General features: G+C 42.6%; 1 protein-coding gene across 1 annotated transcript in view; it reads left to right on the top strand.

The window, feature by feature from the left end:
• The first annotated feature begins 7,419 nt into the window (after positions 1-7,419).
• LOC134217567 (protein Wnt-4) overlaps positions 7,420-22,256 on the top strand; it is a 30,367-nt gene continuing 15,530 nt past the window's right edge. The window contains exons 1-2 of the mRNA XM_062696344.1: positions 7,420-8,632; positions 8,694-8,821. Coding sequence (XP_062552328.1) covers positions 8,724-8,821 — 98 coding nt within the window. The 5' untranslated portion in view covers positions 7,420-8,632; positions 8,694-8,723. The remainder of the gene's footprint in view (positions 8,633-8,693; positions 8,822-22,256) is intronic.

The raw sequence follows: 22,256 nt of genomic DNA, 5'->3' as shown, positions 1-22,256 counted from the left end.
CTAGACCGGCACCGGGAATCGAACCCAGCTACCCTCAGCATGGTCTTGTTTTGTAGCCGCGCATCTTACCGCACGGCTAAGGAGGGCCCCTTGCATTGGGTTGATTGCATTTGAATTAGACTTGAATTAGATTTGGGCCGGATTTGAATTGGATTCACATTAGATTCGAATTAGACTTATATTGAATTGAACTGGATTTGGATTAGATGTGGAACGGATTTAGATTGTTTTTTTATTGGATTTGGATTGAATTTGGTTTGGCTATTAAAAGAATTTTAATTGAATCTGGACTGGATTTGGATTTATGTAATCGATTTAATCTAGATTTAATTTAGATTGGATTTCTATTACATTTGATTTGGACTTGGATCGGGTTGGATTCGAATTGAACTAAGACAGGATTTGAATTAGACTTGGATTAGATTTGGGCCGGATTTGAATTGGATTCGAATTGGACTAAGATTGGATTTGAATTGGATTTAAATTGCATTTGATTTGGGTTGGAATTAATTTGGATTGGATTTGGATTTAATTGGATTGGATTGAATTAGAATTGGATTTTGAATGGATTTGAATTGTATTTGGATAGGAGTCGATTTGGATTTTCACTTGATTTTGATTGGGTTTGTGTTGGATTTGCATTGGATTTCCATTTGATTTGAATGGGATATTAATTGAATTTGGATTAGTTTTGAAATGGATTTGGCTTCGATTTCGTTTGGTTTTGGATTTTCACTACATTTGTATTGGATCTGGATGGGATTTGGACTGATTTTGGATTGGATTTGTATAAGACTTGGATTTGAATTAAATTTCGCTTGGATTTGGATTGGATTTGAATTCGATTTGAGACAGATTGGATTCGAATTAGGCTTATATTTAATTGAACTGGATTTGGATTAGATGTGGAACGGATTTGAATTGTTTTTTTTATTGGAATTGGATTGAATTTGGATTGGATATTAAATAAATTTTAATTGGATCTGGACTGGATTTGGACTGATTTAATTAAGGTTGGATTTAGATTGGATTTGGATTGTATTGAATCGGATTGGTTTTGAATTGGATTTGGAACGAATTTGTATTTAAATTGCATTTAATTTGGTTTGAATTTGATTAATTGATAAAATTAAATTGAATTGGATTTAGATACGGTTGTACTGGGTTTGTGTCGGATTTGCATAGGATTGGATTTGGATTTTAATTGGATTTAAATAAAACTAGAATTGGATTGTTATTGCATTTGTATAGGATGTCAATAAGATTTAGACTGGATTGATTTAGATTTGGATTGGATTGAATTTTGATTGCATATCCTTTAAATTTATGTTTGCTTTGAATCGATGTTGTATTGTTTTTTGATGTTCAATTTGGAATTAAGCTGCTATTAAAGAAATTGGAAAAATAAATGATTGAATTGATAGAATTTAAAAAAAATAGAATAAAAAAAGAAATTGAAATAGAATTAAAACAAATGTGGAAAAAGTAAATACACAAGAACATGATATTTTTTAAATAATGTATAACTAAATCAAAAATAAGATATAACGCCACGTGTTAGAGAGTAGAGGTGAGCGGGATTGTAGTGTTGGCAAGTAAGTCTTAGAAAAATAAATAAATAAAGTTAAACAGTATATTCCGATATGTATTAGAGAAATAATAAATATATAATTATTATTTTCTACTTGAAATTATAAATGGAAAATCGACTAATTATTTCATAGCGCCCATTGCTATTTGGTAAACATAATTGAATGACGAGACGTCATACGAACGAAAGGAATGATACAAATCCGAATGATTGATTCGTCAGCCATGCATCACTAGTGCTACATGTTCATGATAGGCATAGTTGTGAGTGCATACAATGAGAAGGCTTCAGTTATACAACGGATGTGTAGAAACGCATCGACCTGGGCATCCCGCAGCCAGAGCCTACAGGAGTAGGCCCGAGAGGAGTTCCCAGTGACAGTAGTAGACAGTGAGTAAGCGGGTGGCACCGCCCTCTGCTGGTTGAAATGTCACTGGAGGAAGCAGATTACCAACATCAATTCAAGTAGAGAGCAGTACTCTTACTTGAATTGTCGTTCGGTGGAGAAAGCATCAGCTCCGATGGCGAGTAACGGGTACACCGCTCTCTGCTAATCGGAGCGAGGATACTTCGATCGCGACAATGAAGAAACATTTTCGATTCAAAGATAACTTAGGAAAATGGTGAGCCATTTTATGATAAACTGCAAATTGTTAATTATATTTTTATTATGAAATATGCGCCAAAATCAAAAGAATTCAATTTTAATTCAGGAAGTTTGAATGCACTTCAGATACTCTGTGGGTACAATCATGCGGGGCTTATTGTAGTAAACGGCTATAGCTTCGGAACGCATACTTTACTGAAACGAACTATAGGTTACAATAGAACTATTACTTTCTAGCTCCCGGATCTAAGATTCTTGCAATTATATTAAAAATATGGTTGCACGAGTATATTATCCATAATGCCACTGCCAGATAATGGGAGTTAGATTGTAATAAAATAGCACAAATACCCTATTCTCGTCCGCAGCGTTTACTATACTCTGGCGCATCTCAACCGAATGGCTTGGTTTTTGGTACCGTTCTGACTCAAATCCCGAATATGACTCATATTCCGAACACTGGCGTTTTAGCGCCCTAAAACTAAAACTGTCATTGATTTTCCGCACTGAGGATCAAGATAACAAACTCCTGTGGAGAAAATTACACGAATAAAGTTAAAATGGGCATTTAAAAGCTAAAGTTCGGAATATGAGTCATGTTCGGAATTTGAGTCAAAACTGTACATGGCTAGTATTTGTTGATTTCTAGTTGGCGCAACCGGGTTTTATCGACTCGCGCTTCTTTGTCGGACTCAACAATACGACTATCCCTTCTCTGCCAACTATTCCTCGTCACTCCAAATAACAGAAGGCGGAGATTCTGCCAAAGGTCCAAGGCTCGTATTCTTCCACCAGTGATGACTCGATGCTCTGACTACCATTGGACAGAGGCACCTGTTTGTCCGTAGCCAGAGCATAGATTCTTTGCAAGGTCCAGGGCCGATGCGTATCGTCTCGCATCTGTCGTAAAATCGCTAAATCGTGGTACACACACTCACCGGTCACCCCCAGCAACAAACATATAGCACAGTAACTTATATATGCCCGAATTCTCTCACAATATGGTTACTGCAACAAGATTGGCTCAACGTGTGCTGCTTGGGATATCGTAACCATGTAACGCTAGTGAGTTATTTTTATTTCAGAATAGTACTATTTAACAGAGTGTAAAATAATCGAAAATTTTTGGTGAAGTCCATTTTTCTTCATTTGTCAGTTCACTTCCGACACATTCATAGTCGGCTCTGGACAGTCAATATTCAGTTGAATATTAGTCATTGAATATTTATGCACATTTTACAAATTGATAAATTATCTGAAATCTGAGCATGTTTCAAATGAGTAAAGTAATGTATCACATAGAACTGAATCCGATTTTCATCCGCGAGGCACTTTCGACGGTAAACATCAACATAAACAATGCTAATTATGTTTTTTTCTGCACATAGTAAACACACTCAGTGACAGTCGAATGAATGAGTTCGTGGAGTAGTCGTCTGACTATGTCATTCTATGTTTTGAATATTCATGCGATGTTTGTCAATATTCGGACTGAAGTTGCTTCATGAAGATGAATATTTTAAGCTCTGCTATTTAATAATCATACTCCACTATTTCCACCTATATACTACTACAAATAAACTAGAATTGTGGTCTAAAATTTGGAATGAAACTGAATCCCTACTAATTTTACTCTAAGTCGAATGCAACAGTTGGAATTGCGAAAAGCATTATTACCACTTGGGGTTTTAAAGTTAAAATTTTAAGTTATCGTACCGTCGTCGGGGAGACAACGGGTCAAATGGGGGTGAGAATGGGTCACTGCTTCAACTACATATAATGCTTGTAGAATAGATTTAATGTATCTGAGAACAATAAAACTGAATTATAAGTGACCTTTTTGAAGGGTTTTGTTATCCGAGCTCCAGACTGTCGGTGAGGGCTCGGACGTCACCCCTGACTACAGTATCCAACACTTTTTTATATTTTAAGTTATTGTAATTTTGTTCTAAACCAGTGACATAAGTAATCAAATGAGTTATCTTAAAATATGACTACATTCCTCAATGCACCAAACTGTTCTACGTAGTTTACGTTGGGCGGTCGTGTCTTGTACATAACCCTTCAGATTTTTTTGTATGAAATGGTGGCCCGCAAAAAATTCAATTCTTGTGACTAACATAAACAAAACCAAATAATTTACCCAGCCAGATATCCGATGACAGCCTAATCGATGAAGACGCCAATACCTCTTCTTGGATAAAAAGTTCGAGTCCTAAAAAGGACTGTGTGTAATTAATTCTTGAAGTTCTCCTTAATATGCCAGGTACGCTTCCATTGCGGGCGAAAACCAAACGTTGCACATAAATATATTTGCGTTTGGTTTCACGCCATTTCTGATTCTGCTTATTTCTTATTTATTTCGGACATTTTGAGGACACCATCCTCAAAAATGGCCGAAATGAAGGAGAAATAGCCACAATCAGAAGTGGCGTGGAACCAAACGCAAATATATTTATTTGCAACGATTGCTTTTCGCCCGCGATGGAAGCATACGTGGCAAAGTAAAGATTGCGATGTCCCCAACTGAAATCCAGTCGAGTGGCTTCAGCGGCCGATGAGTCATGTTAATTCCACGGTTAGGGACTCAAAGTCCATCCAACTGGGAGCAACTATTCGACTTCTTGATTCAGTTGACCTCCGAGCAGTTTGTTAATAAATGTTAATAATGTTAATAAAGAGACACAAATTATTATGGCAAATACCATCAATTTCGAATAGATACGTAGTCCTATGTCGCCTCTGCGTACAACCCGATTGGGCTGCACCTTTACTTAATGACGTGCTATCATCAGTGGCGAAAGGTTTGAATATGAAGAAAGCTCCGGGTCCGAATGGAATTCCAAATGAGGCTCTAAAATCCGCGATTTTGGCGTTTTCGGACCTGTTCAGGATGGTGCGGCAGAAGTGTTTAGCAGATGGTAATTTTACGGATACGTGGAAGATCCAGAAACTGGTGCTGCTGCCGGAACCAGGAAAACCGCCGGGGAATCCAGAATGGTATAGGCCCAATGTAAATAAATACTAAGGTATGGAAATCCATATATTGTGTGCATGCCTTTTGTGTATGGCGAAAAATCTTTCACTACTACATTCGAACGAGCTCCCATAAGAAGCCGTGCAAATATGTACGTCACCATTTGTTGTTTACATTTTTCATCATCCACTAATACACTTGCATTTGGTCTTCTTCCTCACCTTCTATTTATTCTCATTGGTATAGGCCCATATGTCTGCTGGATATACTGGGGAAGCTTCTGGAAAGGGTTATCGTTTCCTTAATAGACTTACACAGTTCACGGAGATTGAGACTGGCTTATCGGAAAAACAGTTCGGATTCCGTAAAGGCTGATCGACTGTGGATGCAATTAGGACAGTCATTGAAGATGCAGAGAGGGTATCCAAGAAGAAGAGGAGCGCCAATCGGTTCTGTGCGGTAGAGACGATTGACGTCAAAAACGCGTTCAATTGTGCCAGATGGGAGGCCATCGCCGCAGCGCTGCATGGAATGCGAATCTCCGACTTCCTGTGTAAGATCCTTGTGGAGCTATGTCCCCCACTTTCTGAACCGGATTCTGGTTCACGACACGAACTTGGGGCAGAAGTCGATCTTACACGAGGTTTACGGCGGGCGTTCCACAATGGTCCATACTAGGCCCAACGTTATGGAATGTGATGTACAACGGGGTACTGACGCTGAAGTTGCCCAAAGGTGTGAAGAATTACGCATTCGTGGATGATGTCATCCTAACGATAACCGGTGAGTCACTGGAGGAGGTGGAAATGCTGGTGGCGGAAGCGAACGACGCAATAGAAACCTGGATGAAGGGAGTTAAGCTGCAGCTGGCTCCCCACAAAACGGAAGTGATGCTGGTCAGCAACTACAAAGTAATTCAGCGGATGCAGTTTACCATCGGAGGGCACGACATCCCGTCGGTGCGGCCTTCAACACCCACGCAGACTATTCCTGTGAAAAGGCGGCTAAAATTATCAGTGCGTTTGCAAGGATCATGCCGAATGTCGGCGGTTTGAAAGGCAGCAGTAGGCGTCTTCTGGCGACAGTTTCATCCTGGATACTAAGGTATGCAGTTCCAGCTTGGGGAGCTGCGCTCAAGACAAAACGTAACCGGAGGAAGCTGAATAGCGTGTTTCGTCTAATGGCAATTCGAGTCGCGAGTGCGTACCGAACCATTTTGTCGGAGGCAGTTTGCGTTATTGTAGGGATGATTCCAATCTACATAACCCTAGCAGAGGATATCGGGTGCTACCAATGGAGAGATACCAGAAATGTGAGGAAGGAGGTGAAACTGGACTCTATGGTAAAGTGGCAGCAGTAGCGGGACAATGCGGATAATGGAAGGTGGACCCATCGGCTCATCTCCAATGTGTCGACGTGGGTGAACTTTTGCCTTACACAATTCCTGTCCGAACACGGATGTTTCCGCCAATATTTGCATCGGTATGTCCATGCGTCATCGCCATTCTGTCCGGCGTGTATCAACGTAGAGGAGACTCCAGATCACGAATGCCAGCCATAAGGGCGGACAACATCGCAGAGCGAATGTGTTGCGATGAAGGTACGTGGAATGCGGTAAGCAGAGTCTGTTTTTGGATGATTCTGCATACATGTTTGCATATAAACTACCAACGAGTTTAGCACTGCCCAAACGTTGACCGATTTGGCTGAAATTTTGTCCATAGCATCAGGGCATCAAATAGAACCGAATAAGAGGGTCCATCGAAAAATTTGGAAAAAGTTTTTTTAAATACTAATTTGAGCCACCCTACTCATGATATACGAATGCAAAAATGGTAACTTGGCTTAGAAACCTCGCAGCTAATAACTGTGGAAGTGCTTAATGAACACTAAGCTGAGAGGCAGCTCTGTCCCATTATGGGGATGTAATGCCAATAAGAAGAAGAAAAAGAAGAAAAAGTGTCTCCGGTTCTCATTTAAAAAGTTTGTTTTTGGAGCGATCATATAGCCTTTACGTATATTTAGTATACGTTAAAGGTTTAAAATGTGTATGTACCCAGTTGCTACCATTTGCATATAATAACTGAAAATATTAAAACTACATCAATTCAGGTATAAGGCTTCGAAAACCATCTGCCTAAAATATGTTTAATTAGTTCTGCCAACTCGCCATTCATGTTTTGATTTATCCTCATTGTATCATTCTATATCTTTCTCCCCTACCAAGAGCTTTACCATCCCTTGGCTAGTACCGCCACATCTAGCACACGCGCGTGCTCATTCATTGTTGCGTGTAACTTGTTGGTAGACATCTCCGTACCTACAACCGGTGTTTCAAAATCAGCTTCAAAGCTGTGCGATGTTTTCCCGCTCCTTGCAGCACTATAGCGCGCGCTTCGAATTGCGCCCCGTTTGTTGTGCCGTCGTCCCTCGAATCGATGCACTCGCCACATGCTGGCTGCTCACCCGCACATGTCGCTAGCGTAGCGGTCATCATCAGACGCTAACAAGCAACGGTCCAAGCGAGAACAGTCGCCCCCAGTGGCCACCATCAAAAGAAGCAACGAGGGTGGCATGCTGTGCTGCCGTTGTTAGACCACGATAGGCGAAGACCGTTCGGTTCGGTAGGACATTCTGCTTCCGACACAGGTTGCTCGCGAGTGATTCCCATTGACTGAAGCTCCCGTAGCTGGGGGTGTTTCGGAGTGAAAATAAAAGTGAAATTAATTGCGGAACTTTGAGCGTAGAACCGGTTTTTCCGAATCGGGAGGGATGCAATATTCCTCGCATGTTTTGAGAAGCTAATTTTCCAGCTCATTCGCTTCCCAGAAGATGGGCCATTAGCATTTTCGCAAATCGAAGCACGGATTCCGGTGGAGTGTTGAAAAGTGAGTTTGAACTGTTTCCTATCAAGGATGCTGAGTCGGCGTGTTTTGTGAAAGCATTTCCATTCGACGAGTGCATAACGATAAACTCGTGCGTGAGGTAGCTGTGAATTAGGTGCTACTGCCGATAAGTCGCGTGGAAGACAATAAACAGTTAGTGCAAGGAATGTGAGGAAAAGCCATCAGTAGCTAGCCTTTTTCAACAGTTGGTGCTGCAAAGAATTCGTCTTACGAGCATGTACAATGGGTTGATGTAGCTGAAAATCACCATCGAAAGATTCTGTGCAAGGAAACGAAATGTGAACTGTGGGGAGCTCGGTGTTTTAGCCCTTGCACATTATCCTGGCAGTTGGAGCACGGTGTGGCGCTGAAACTGATTCCGTTCTGTTGCAACATTGCTCGACACATGAGCGCAGGGTAATATGAATTCCATGGCAATAATCATGCCATTACGCGATCATCGACAGCAAAATGACAAAATCGCCAAGGGAAGATTATTCGACGCTGGCGTACGGTCGAGAATAGACAGTGTTTCGTCGGTGCGTCGTTCCAGTGACGGTGATAATCGCTAGGTCCGCAAACGAGCGCATTAGTTTTCGTTTCAAGTTGTGCTTTGAATTGTTGGATTTTCAGAAGGCAACTGTGTACGGATATCTTGTGTCCATGGAAGGCTTCAGGAGGAAGATGATTTTGTATGGTGTGCTTTTGTTCAGTGTTATGTGGTGCATTAGTGAGTGCAATGATATCATTATTTCGAATGGGTAAGTTTATTCAAGCATCAAAAACATCAGTGTTTATTAAATTTGATAACATGTAACAAATTGAGCTGTTTTTAATTTAATAATCATGAGCTATTATAACAAATATTGAATTGAATAGATTTTAATACCAAAACTACGACAGCTATTCCAAATTTGCGTTTTTATGACTATCCTACACACGTTGTTACCTTCACTGTGGAGCGTATCCCAAACGTGTCTATGAGAAAAAAATGTTTTGATTATTATGAAAATGGCTTTAATTAAGTTTAAGACACCATCCAATAATAACGTTAAAGCACTATTTTCTCAATTATTTTATTTCTACACCATTATTGGTTGAAATTGTCACCAAATTGCGTACATTAATGTGTCCTTCAACATTATAACATGTTGGCAATTAATTCAAAAGAATTAATCTCTCAACATTAAAAAAAATGTCAAATATAAATTTTGTTTGAAATATCAGGTATTGAAAAGTGGGGAAAATGTACATGGACCAAAATGCCAAAACTTTAACCGATTACTGGCACACCTAACTTGTGAGCAATTTGCTTTCTTGTAATTGTTTGTGGTATTCAAAAGAGATTACTTTCTCATAGTGTTTTATTAAAAGGGCCAGCTGCTAGAATTACGAGCCTCAAAGTTATGATCAAAATGTATTTTATACGTAAAACACAGTTAAAGAAACTCTCTTACATTTTTGGACATATATTCTTAACAAATTTGCTCGCTACAAGAACAAGTAGCATATAACAAGGAATCCAACAATTAATATACATCAAATAAATAAGTCGTATCTACTCATCGTTATTAATGCTAACTCAAACTAAGGCTGAAATGCCCTTTGCAGTACAAAAGCTCTGTACCCCGCCTTCTTGTTCCCGTCGGATCGTTGTCAAGAACATGTTTTACCGGATTACTGTCTGAAATTCTGGCTACGTGTCGGTGCTCCGCAATCGCCGGATTTTCACGGAGTGAGCGATGAATGGTTCACCCAACAGCTAATGCAACTCGCGGTATATTCACCTCCAACACTAACCGTCCGCCATCGGCAATCCACCATAGATGGTATGCAGAACTTTCTTTCCAAAAAAGCCAAATGCGCGTTGGTCCTGCACTAGCATCGCCCGGGTCTCGTGTCCGAGGAGGACTACCGGTATAATGAGCGTTTTGCAGACAGTCAGTTTGTTACACGAATTCTTCAACCAGCTAGGTTTCGTCACCACCGATACAAATTCGTTGTGGATTGCTGACGTTGTCCCCTCTTGAACCTCTTTCTATCAGGTACTTCGTCTTCGGCGTGTTGATGACTAATCTGTCCGCCTTGCTTCCTCCATAAGACTGATATAAGGTTCTGTCATCTTTTCAAAGTCATCGGCGGAACAAAAAGGCTGAACGGACTTCGTGAAAATCGTGCCACTCGTGTCAATCCCTGCCCTTTGTATTACTCCCTCTAACGCGATATTGAATAGCAAGCACGAAAGATCATCACCTTGCCGTAACCGTCTGCGCGTACTGAAAGAACTTGAGAATATCCCTGAAGCTCGAACTACGCACATCACCCAATCCATCGTCGTCTTGACCAATCGTATCAGATTATCCGTTCGTGCATTAGCTGCCATAACTGATCTCGATCGATTGTATCATATGCGGCTTTGAAGTCGATGAACAGAAGATGTGTGAGCACGTTGTTCGCGCGGCATTCCTGCAATATTTGGCGTCGAACACCTGGTCCGTGGTACAGCGTCCGCCAGGAATACCACCTGGTATTGCCGCACGAACTCACTTTTAATTGGTGCTAGTGGATGACATAAAACTTGGGAGAGTACCTTGTAGGCGGTGTTCAGCAATATGATTGTATGGTAGTTGCCACAATCCAGCTTACCGCCCATTTTGTAGATGGGACACACGACACCCTTCATCCACTCCTGTGGCAGAACCTTCTCCTCACATATCTTAGTGACAGCGCTTTAACCAGTGCCTCACCAGCATATTTAAATAGCTCTCCTGGTCAACTCCTGGGGATCCAAGATTTCGTGGAGATCTGGATCTAGAAAACGTATGTCTTGCGCGCGTGCTCCAAGGTTCGTTACTATACCGCCATTGATGGGGCCACATTGCCATTCAGGTATTCTTCGTGGTACTGCCATCTCCTCTGGATCTTTTCACGCTCTTTCGTAGTCTTGCAGAGTAGCGCTGCCTCCGGAAGTTCCTCCTGGAATTCCTTCGGAAGTTCCTCCTGGAATTCCTCCGAAAGTTCCTCCTGGAATTCCTCCGAAAGTTCCTCCTGGAATTCCTCCGAAAGTTCCTCCTGGAATTCCTCCGAAAGTTCCTCCTGGAATTCCTCCGGAAGTTCCTCCTGGAATTCCTCCGGAAGTTCCTCCTGGAATTCCTCCGGAAGTTCCTCCTGGAATTCCTCCGGAAGTTCCACCAGGAATTCCTCCGGAAGTTCCACCAGGAATTCCTCCGGAAGTTCCACCAGGAATTCCTCCGGAAGTTCCACCAGGAATTCCTCCGGAAGTTCCACCAAGAATTCCTCCGGATATTCCATCAGGAATTCCTCCGGATATTCCATCAGGAATTCCTCCGGAAGTTCCACCAGGAATACCTCCGGCATTTCCACCAGGAATTGCTCCGGAAGTTCCTCCAGGAATACCTCCGGAAGTTCCTCCAGGAATTCCTCCGGAAGTTCCTCCAGTAATTCCTCCAGAAGTTCCTCCAGGAATTCCTCCGGAAGCTCCTCCCGGAATTCCTCCGGAAGTTCCTCCAGGAATTCCTCCGGAAGTTCCTCCAGGAATTCCTCCGGAAGTTCCTCCAGGAATTCCTCCGGAAGTTCCTCCAGGAATTCCTCCGGAAGTTCCTCCAGGAATTCCTCCGGAAGTTCCTCCAGGAATTCCTCCGGAAGTTCCTCCAGAATTCCTCCGGAAGTTCCTCCAGGAATTCCTCCGGAAGTTCCTCCAGGAATTCCTCCGGAAGTTCCTTCAGGAATTCCTCCGGAAGTTCCTCCAGGAATTCCTCCGGAAGTTCCTCCAGGAATTCCTCCGGAAGTTCCTCCAGGAATTCCTCCGGAAGTTCCTCCAGGAATTCCTCCGAAGTTCCTCCAGGAATTCCTCCGGAAGTTCCTCCAGGAATTCCTCCGGAAGTTCCTCCAGGAATTCCTCCGGAAGTTCCTCCAGGAATTCCTCCGGAAGTTCCTCCAGGAATTCCTCCGGAAGTTCCTCCAGGAATTCCTCCGGAAGTTCCTCCAGGAATTCCTCCGGAAGTTCCTCCAGGAATTCCTCCGGAAGTTCCTCCAGGAATTCCTCCGGAAGTTCCTCCAGGAATTCCTCCGGAAGTTCCTCCAGGAATTCCTCCGGAAGTTCCTCCAGGAATTCCTCCGGAAGTTCCTCCAGGAATTCCTCCGGAAGTTCCTCCAGGAATTCCTCCGGAAGTTCCTCCAGGAATTCCTCCGGAAGTTCCTCCAGGAATTCCTCCGGAAGTTCCTCCAGGAATTCCTCCAGGAATTCCTCCGGAAGTTCCTCCGGAAGTTCCTCCAGGAATTCCTCCGGAAGTTCCTCCAGGAATTCCTCCGAAGTTCCTCCAGGAATTCCTCCGGAAGTTCCTCCAGGAATTCCTCCGGAAGTTCCTCCAGGAATTCCTCCGGGAGTTCCTCCAGGACTTCCTCCGGAAGTTCCTCCAGGAATTCCTCCGGAAGTTCCTCCAGGAATTCCTCCGGAAGTTCCTCCAGGAATTCCTCCGGAAGTTCCTCCAGGAATTCCTCCGGAAGTTCCTCCAGGAATTCCTCCGGAAGTTCCTCCAGGAATTCCTCCGGAAGTTCCTCCAGGAATTCCTCCGGAAGTTCCTCCAGGAATTCCTCCGGAAGTTCCTCCAGGAATTCCTCCGGAAGTTCCTCCAGGAATTCCTCCGGAAGTTCCTCCAGGAATTCCTCCGGAAGTTCCTCCAGGAATTCCTTAAGGAATTCCTCCGGAAGTTCCTCCAGGAATTCCTCCGGAAGTTCCTCCAGGAATTCCTCCGGAAGTTCCTCCAGGAATTCCTCCGGAAGTTCCTTCAGGAATTCCTCCGGAAGTTCCTCCAGGAATTCCTCCGGAAGTTCCTCCAGGAATTCCTCCGGAAGTTCCTCCAGGAATTCCTCCGGAAGTTCCTCCAGGAATTCCTCCGGAAGTTCCTCCAGGAATTCCTCCGGAAGTTCCTCCAGGAATTCCTCCGGAAGTTCCTCCAGGAATTCCTCCGGAAGTTCCTCCAGGAATTCCTCCGGAAGTTCCTCCAGGAATTCCTCCGGAAGTTCCTCCAGGAATTCCTCCGGAAGTTCCTCCAGGAATTCCTCGGAAGTTCCTCCAGGAATTCCTCCGGAAGTTCCTCCAGGAATTCCTCCGGAAGTTCCTCCAGGAATTCCTCCGGAAGTTCCTCCAGGAATTCCTCCGGAAGTTCCTCCAGGAATTCCTCCGGAAGTTCCTCCGGGAATTCCTTAAGGAATTCCTCCGAAGTTCCTCCAGGAATTCCTCCGGAAGTTCCTCCAGGAATTCCTCCGAAGTTCCTCCAGGAATTCCTCCGGAAGTTCCTCCAGGAATTCCTCCGGAAGTTCCTCCAGGAATTCCTCCGGAAGTTCCTCCAGGAATTCCTCCGGAAGTTCCTCCAGGAATTCCTCCGAAGTTCCTCCAGGAATTCCTCCGGAAGTTCCTCCAGGAATTCCTCCGGAAGTTCCTCCAGGAATTCCTCCGGAAGTTCCTCCAGGAATTCCTCCGGAAGTTCCTCCAGGAATTCCTCCGGAAGTTCCTCCAGGAATTCCTCCGGAAGTTCCTCCAGGAATTCCTCCGGAAGTTCCTCCAGGAATTCCTCCGGAAGTTCCTCCAGGAATTCCTCCGGAAGTTCCTCCAGGAATTCCTCGGAAGTTCCTCCAGGAATTCCTCCGGAAGTTCCTCCAGGAATTCCTCCGGAAGTTCCTCCAGGAATTCCTCCGGAAGTTCCTCCAGGAATTCCTCCGGAAGTTCCTCCAGGAATTCCTCCGGAAGTTCCTCCAGGAATTCCTCCGGAAGTTCCTCCAGGAATACCTCCGAAGTTCCTCCAGGAATTCCTCCGGAAGTTCCTCCAGGAATTCCTCAGGAAGTTCCTCCAGGAATTCCTCCGGAAGTTCCTCCAGGAATTCCTCCGGAAGTTCCTCCAGGAATTCCTCCGGAAGTTCCTCCAGGAATTCCTCCGGAAGTTCCTCCAGGAATTCCTCTGGAAGTTCTTCCAGGAATTCCTCCGGAAGTTCTTCCAGGAATTCCTCCGGAAGTTCTTCCAGGAATTCCTCCGGAAGTTCCTCCAGGAATTCCTCCGGAAGTTCCTCCAGGAATTCCTCCGGAAGTTCCTCCAGGAATTCCTCCGGGAGTTCCTCCAGGAATTCCTCCGGAAGTTCCTCCAGGAATTCCTCCGGAAGTTCCTCCAGGAATTCCTCCGGAAGTTCCTCCAGGAATTCCTCCGGAAGTTCCTCCAGGAATTCCTCCGGAAGTTCCTCCAGGAATTCCTCCGGAAGTTCCTCCAGGAATTCCTCCGGAAGTTCCTCCAGGAATTCCTCCGGAAGTTCCTCCAGGAATTCCTCCGGAAGTTCCTCCAGGAATTCCTCCGGAAGTTCCTCCAGGAATTCCTCCGGAAGTTCCTCCAGGAATTCCTCCGGAAGCTCCTTCAGGAATTCCTCCGGAAGCTCCTTCAGGAATTCCTCCGGAAGTTCCTCCAGGAATTCCTCCGGAAGTTCCTCCAGGAATTCCTCCGGAAGTTCTTCCAGGAATTTCTTTGGAAGTTGCTCCAGGAATTCTTCCGCAACTTTCTCCAGGACTTCCTCCGGAAGTTCCTCCAGGAATTCCTCCGGAAGTTTCTCCAGAAATTCCTACTGGAGTTTATCTAGGAATTCCTCCGGCACCGGGAATCAAACCCAGCCACCCTCAGCATGATCTTGCTTGGTAGCCGCGCATCTTGCCGCACGACTAAGGATGGCCCCACTTCCACATGTGTATATTACACGTTGTGGAAGTGTTAGCATGACACATGGATTGCGGGTCATTTGACTATGTGTCCAATTTGGGAATCTCAAGCTCATTCAGTAGCCGCTAGGTTGCGAAGGCCGACGGAGGTCCTTCGTAGCTTAGTTGATTTAAACAACTGTCTAGCGAGGGTCGTGGGTTCGAGTACCATCGAAGGGAAAGTGGTTACCTCCAATACATTTTTCAAATCATTATCTTCCACATAATGTACATAGTCACATATGAGTGTTTAGAATATTGTAAATTATTTGTTTTTTTACGTAAGGTATTTTTTCCACAACATCATACCTTGAAAATAATCATCCACTGCTCCAATACTAGCATTTGTCAATAAATATCAATGACTCCGTAAAATTCTGATTCTAGGTATAGGAATAGAATCGAAAAACATTAGAAAACGACTGAAAATTTAAAAAATCGGTATATTTTATCTTATAACTGCTGTATATTAGAAATGGTAGCACTCTGAAAAAATACTGTACACCTTTTCCATTGGAAATTTAACACACTTTCATAAAATCGGGTCGATAAAAACGAAAAACAAAATATTTCCACCATTTTTGAGAAACCAATCAGTTTTAAATAAATATTACTTTTTTGTCCATAATTTCTCCATTATGACTTATAGTGCAAAAAAATAAATATATTATATGCTACAACATATCAAAAAATTAAAAAAAACTTGAGAAATTCGTTTTTGAGAAAATCGACTTTTAAGTTTGTTTTGGAAAAAAAACCCTGTAGGTATTTTCTGGAGGAATCTGCAATTGAATTCCCGTAAGTATTCCTAGAAAACATTCTGGAGATCTTCCCGAGAGAAAGGTGGGAGTTGGGTAAGGGATTCTTTATAACATTCGAAGTGAGTTCAGTGGAAATTTCTTAGGAGTTCTCCAAGTAATTCATGAAGAGTTCTGGTGCACTGGTGGCAACTGGTGCACATCCGTAAACATCTAAATAATCCCCAAGTAAACTTCTGGAGGAGTTCACGGGGAAATTTCGTAATCGCTCCTATGGAATTTCCGGACCCCAGAGAAAATTTTAAAAGGAATTTGGAGGAATTGCTTCAAGAACTTCCGAAAAATTTCCTGCATGAATCTCCAGAGTAATTACCTGAGAGACTTCCGGAAAAAACTCCTGGAGGAACTTCCGAAGAAATTCTTGAAAAAACTTCCGGAGGAATTTTGATGGTACTTTTGTAGGAATTCCAGGAAAATTCTTCGAGAAGCTTACCGAAGAGCTACTGGAGAAGCTTCCCAAAATAAATCATGGAAGAATTTCCTAACAAATTTTTGTTGGAATCTTCGGAAGAATTTCTGCGAGAAATTTCGGAGGAATTCCTGGTGGAATTTCGAGAGAAAATCTTGGAGGAATTGATGACCTTTCCCGTCAAATTTTTTTATTCGTTCGATCGATTCTTTGACTTATTTAAGGACAACTTTCCCAAAGAGCCAATATTTTTTGACGCCTCTATGTATTTTTAAAATTTAAAACAAAATTCGAAAAATGCTGTTTTTTTTTTAAATTGGCCCGATTTTGAACGAACATTGGGTGAATTTTTCAGGCCGGTTCACACGTAGAGCACTTTTTCGGTTTTTGTTTTCGATTTCAATTTCGATTTCATTAAGCCAAAGAATCGACTGAGACAATAAAACGATATAAAATTTTTGACGGGAAAGGTCAATTCCTGGAGGAATTACTGAAGAGCAATTCTCTGTCAAATCATGATTTTTTTTGAGATTTCAATTTTGTATTTTTTGATTTCTCTGAAATTTTGCATATACATTCTTTGTGATCAAAAAACATAATTTCTTCCATCTTCCTGCTTTTCTTTTTCTTCCTTCTTCCTTCTTCATTTTTCAATCTACTTTCCTTCTTCCTTCTTTCTTCTTCATTTTTCAATCTTCTTTCCTTCTTTCTTCTTTCTTCCTTCTTTCTTTCTTCTTCCTCTTCCTTCTCCCGTTTTTCTCTTATTTCTTCCTTCTTCCTTCTTCGTTTTTCCTTCTTCCTTCCTCTTTCTTTCTTCTTCAATCTTCCTTCTTGACGACGTTTACAAGAGAAGGGACTGCATGAGTATTTATTGTCTGAGTGAGGTTAAGAGATAAATGCAATTTTAGATCAATATCATAAATATGAAATATCGTAAAATATGGAAAATCGTGTTATAAGAAACAAAACAAGTACCTTAACTACATGCAGAAGTGGTATCCATTATTTTCTATATTTGAAATTGGTTTTGCCAATGACCGCTAGCTGTATTCTTCTACGCATGATGTGTGCAATTATTCGACAAACATTCATAGAACTCAGCTCTACTCATCTAATGCCCAACATTATCCATCAACGTTGACCATCGAATGTCGACAAACATACAGTTATTCCCCATATTTGCCCATCGGCACTTACTCCCCTCATTCTCCATCACCTCATCCGTGCTGCTCATTGTTTTCTCAATGAGTCAATTAGCTGCCATCTCTGGCTCCACAGCGATGAATTAATTAGCAAAACAAAACTGCATTTTGCAACACCACATTTCAAGGTTGCTGATCCTTCTCTGTCGTTCACTACGTTAATTGGAAATGCCGTTGTAGCTATCAACCGTACAACATACAAAAGTACCTTTACTCATTGTGGCTTTTCGCTATTGGCAAATTGAGCAATCCTTTCCATTCATCCCTATGCGTGGTAACCGTGAATGATGAATGAGTTCAAACAGACTTGTTACAGAAGAGGAAGAAAGCTATGTTAATCAATGATATTCTTCGGTTTGGAGGCACGTTCAAGTGAATAGTACTGCCGCAGACTTTGGTAAACATTTACCCACCGGTAAAATGCTTCTCATTCACTTGATGGCCTCAGAGCAAAGAAAGAGAAGCCATATTGTTCATACAACGTTCTAAATTTTATAAAATAAACTGGCTACAGGTATAACATTTTTTATAACTTAAAAAAATGGTTGTGAAACGAAGCTTTTCCCCCTTTATATTTGAATCAATTGTAAATAATTCCATAATTGGCTCAAACAATTTCTCAATGCAGCTTCATATAAGACTTGAACAAGCCATCATCTAGCCATTCATGCCAAGCCGCTTGAGTAACTGCTATACACCATTTGGTCATGTGATATCATATCTGATGTGCAGGATGTGATGGTTCTTCAGCGTGTATGCGGCAAGTTTTTTCTATAAATATTTTCACTTGACTTGTTCTTGTTGTGATTTTTTCCCTACATTCTCAATAGGATAGACGCATTCCAATGAATGTAGCCTTCGCGTACGTACGTAGCGCGATGTATTTTCCGACAATAGAAGCATATGGAGCATATTAATGCAAATGGGGCTTATTATTCCTGAGATTTAAACGGTAGGTGAATCCTTACCAGTCAGCATTCCATGGCAATGGCAACCGATGCACGGTAGGTACCCGGCTGACCAAAAATAAAAACTAGCGATTCAATCGGATATTATTTTAAATTTGTAAACCAAAAATAAACATTTTTTACATGTAACAACATGCATAAAAAGTCCATGCAACCATAATATTTACAGTAATAAAATATTATTGCTGAAGGTATAATTTCCTTTGGGGCTTTATCAGGAATAGCCAAATGAAGTTCTTTGCTTTCCTGCTATAGCCCAATATTAATGTAAATTTCGTAATCGAAGATCTACGTGTATTGCATGCTGACTACCAAATCCATTCCGTCGACGATTACTATTTCCTGCAACGCCAACTGGAACATTAAACCGTATGATAGTCAATCTAGCCTAATGTACATACGACGATCACTTTTTCTCAATATATAAATTTAATTAGATTCGAGTAAACGCTGTATGTATGTACGTAAGACTTTCAAAATCCAGGGCTTAATCTTCCAGACGGCTGATGAGTTTTCTTTCATTTGCTGCCTGAAGATCCTCTTTTGCCGCTGTCGGTACTGGAATACGCGCTGTTTGGAACCTCACCCTAGTATCACACATGTTACTGGGTTACATAGGTTACTGCAACTCCTTTATGACTAGATTTAGTCACAATCAAGTTGCTGTGACCTGTTTTGTCTGTCTTTTGCACCTCGGGCAATTATATAAATGGTGCAAAACAAACTGAGTAGAACGAAGAACGATGCGCACTACTAATAACTCTGCGTAGGCTATCGTGCCGTAGTGGGGGGATCACTTTATCATGTCTTATTTTTATTATGCAAGAAAATTTTTTATTTTAGTAAAAAACGGCTACTCAGTCTAAATTTAGTAAAACGAGTATGTTAATTACCCAACGTTTCGACACGGGGATTGTGTCTTCCTCAGGGGGAACTGTAAATTTTTACTATTACTATTTGTTTTACATGTTTGTCAAGTGGAACTTACAATATTGTCGTTTTTTGTCTATTGTTTGGTCTTGTTTGGTTTTTACTTAAATACAAAAGAAACAGTCGTCACACAAACAGAAAAATTTTTAGTAAGAAAAATATTCCGAAAATTCTTTGGATCATTGCATTAGGCTATCAATGAGCTCCCAATCAGTACTTCATTTAAAAACAAAAAATAAACCTTTGATTCAATCAATTTAAGAAATCGTTATAATAATTTTAAAGAATGTTCAAAAGTCTTAATGTCTTTATTAGAAGCTTCACATAATACAGCAATAAAAATCTTTTGAAAAAACTATTTTTAACCAGCTCTTTCCATTAAATGGCCCTATAGTGTACTAGCGGTGGAACATTCAGCTCTCCGTACGACGTGCGATTGTCATCTAGGTTAAATGAAACAAAAACAAAAATATTTCTATTGGAGTCACTTGTTGAATTAAAATCCCTCTCATGAACCGAAACCACCACATTAGCCGCACACAAAAGGAGACATCATAATAGAAGAAACCTTGCTCCAACTCAGACAAAACCCATAAAATAAATAGCGGCAATTTTTCGGTTATTTTCTCAAATATGAGAACTGTAACCTCGGACCATGGCGTTTTGCGAGGGAAACAGCACACTGAACGATGAAGAGTTCTAGCAGCGAGTGTCCTGTAGCCACCCGAAAGCCAACCGCTAATTAAAAGCATTCCAAATATGGATACATACCGATCGGTGGTGTTGTCGTTAAAGAGGGATTATCATTCCTCAAACCGAGTAAAAATCAATTTAAATTCCACCAAACCGTCGTCATTACTGATTTAAATATTCATAAATTAATTAAAATATTTGTCATAAAAGTCGCCCACATTTTTTTCATTCAGTCGCTACTGGAACGATACAGTTTAAATTGTTTTCGGTATACACAAATACAGGAGCCTATTTGATTCAATGAATGAGGTGTATCAAACTCTCTTGAGTTAATGCAATAACTATATGCTGGCGATGTTAAGATTAATTCAGGAACAGTCATTTACAAAATCATGTGATTTGTTCAATATGTTATCTTTCCTTCATGAGTATAAAACCTATTCCTAGTGCATTTCTCAAGCGAAGCGATGGTCCCTTCAATATCGAGTAAGGGAGTTATCGAGATAAGGAACACATTTATATTATTTTGGAGTACTTTTCAAAGCATGTGGAAATATGGTTTAAGGTTATTTGGCCGAATGGGTCATTTTTGGAAGAAAGGGTCATTTTGCCGAACTCTATTTGGCCGAATGCCGCTTGGCCAAAGAGTTAAAATTGTTTCCTAATTAAGTGAAGAAATGAGAAAGGAAGGAAGGAAGTGAGAAATGAGATGCTAGAACTCAGTTCAAGGTAGTGAGAAATAAGCAGTGAGAAGTGTGCAATAGCAAATGATAAGAAAGTAATGGGAAGGGAGAAAAAAGAAATGAGAAGTGAGTGGCAGCGAGATGCGATAGTTGCGAAGCAAAAATTTAGTAGAGAAGTGAGTGGAAAGAAATAAGACAGAAGGATAGAAGAATAAATTAGAAGGAAAAAGAAAGAAGGAAGAAGAAGAAATAAGAAGGAAGAGGAAAGAGTTAGAACAGCGGTTCTCAACCTTTTTCTTGGGAGGTATCCCTTAGTACTTTTGCATTAATTAAGGTACACCCTATTTTTTTCTCGCGAAAATAAGCGTTATTTTGTTATTCCGTGTAAGTTTTCAATTCAAATTAAGTTCATACATCAAGCTTCTTACAAGACTTTGATGATTTCAAAGGCTTTCGAGCCTCTTGAAAGGATGCCATTGAGCTGTTTGATCTGAGCCGATAGAAGAAGGCTTCTGAGCCCCTTGAAAGAAGGCTTCCGAGACTCTTGGAAGGAGGCTTCCGAACCTCTTGGAAGAAGACTGCCGAGCCCTTGAGAGGATCTCCCGAGCATCCTAAAAGGAGGCTTTCGAGCCTCTTGAAAGGAGGCTTTCGAGCCTCTTGAAAAGAGGAACGAGGCTTCTGAACCTATTCAAATAAAGCTCCCGAACCTCTTGGAAGGAGGCTTCCGAGCCTCTTGGAAGGAGGCTTCCGAGCCTCTTGGAAGGAGGCTTCCGAGCCTCTTGGAAGGAGGCTTCCGAGCCTCTTGGAAGGAGGCTTCCGAGCCTCTTGGAAGGAGGCTTCTGAGCCTCTTGGAAGGAGGCTTCCAGAGCCTCTTGGAAGGAGGCTTCCAGGCCTCTTGGAAGGAGGCTTCCGAGCCTCTTGGAAGGAGGCTTCCAGGCCTCTTGGAAGGAGGCTTCCTGAGGCCTCTTGGAAGGAGGCTTCCGAGGCCTCTTGGAAGGAGGCTGAGCCTCTTGGAAGGAGGCTTCCGAGCCTCTTGGAAGGAGGCTTCTGAGGCCTCTTGGAAGGAGGCTTCCAGGCCTCTTGGAAGGAGGCTTCCAGGCCTCTTGGAGGAGGCTTCCGAGGCCTCTTGGAAGGAGGCTTCCGAGCCTCTTGGAAGGAGGCTCTGAGGCCTCTTGGAAGGAGGCTTCTGAGCCTCTTGGAAGGAGGCTTCTGAGCCTCTTGGAAGGAGGCTCTGAGCCTCTTGGAAGGAGGCTTCCAGGCCTCTTGGAAGGAGGCTTGAGCCTCTTGGAAGGAGGCTTGAGCCTCTTGGAAGGAGGCTTCCAGGCCTCTTGGAAGGAGGCTTCGAGCCTCTTGGAAGGAGGCCTGAGCCTCTTGGAAGGAGGCTTCTGAGGCCTCTTGGAAGGAGGCTTCCAGGCCTCTTGGAGGAGGCTTCCAGGCCTCTTGGAAGGAGGCTTCCAGGCCTCTTGGAAGGAGGCTTCCGAGCCTCTTGGAGGAGGCTTCTGAGGCCTCTTGGAAGGAGGCTTCCGAGGCCTCTTGGAAGGAGGCTTCCAGGCCTCTTGGAAGGAGGCTTCCAGGCCTCTTGGAAGGAGGCTTGAGGCCTCTTGGAAGGAGGCTTCCTGAGCCTCTTGGAAGGAGGCTGAGCCTCTTGGAAGGAGGCTTCCAGGCCTCTTGGAAGGAGGCTTGAGCCTCTTGGAAGGAGGCTTCCAGGCCTCTTGGAGGAGGCTCTGAGCCTCTTG

Source organism: Armigeres subalbatus, chromosome 2 (genome assembly GCF_024139115.2).
Source record: "Armigeres subalbatus isolate Guangzhou_Male chromosome 2, GZ_Asu_2, whole genome shotgun sequence".
Classification (NCBI taxonomy): Eukaryota; Metazoa; Arthropoda; class Insecta; order Diptera; family Culicidae; genus Armigeres; species Armigeres subalbatus.
Note: the sequence above shows the minus strand (reverse complement) of the source record. Positions and strands in the feature narration are given on the sequence as shown.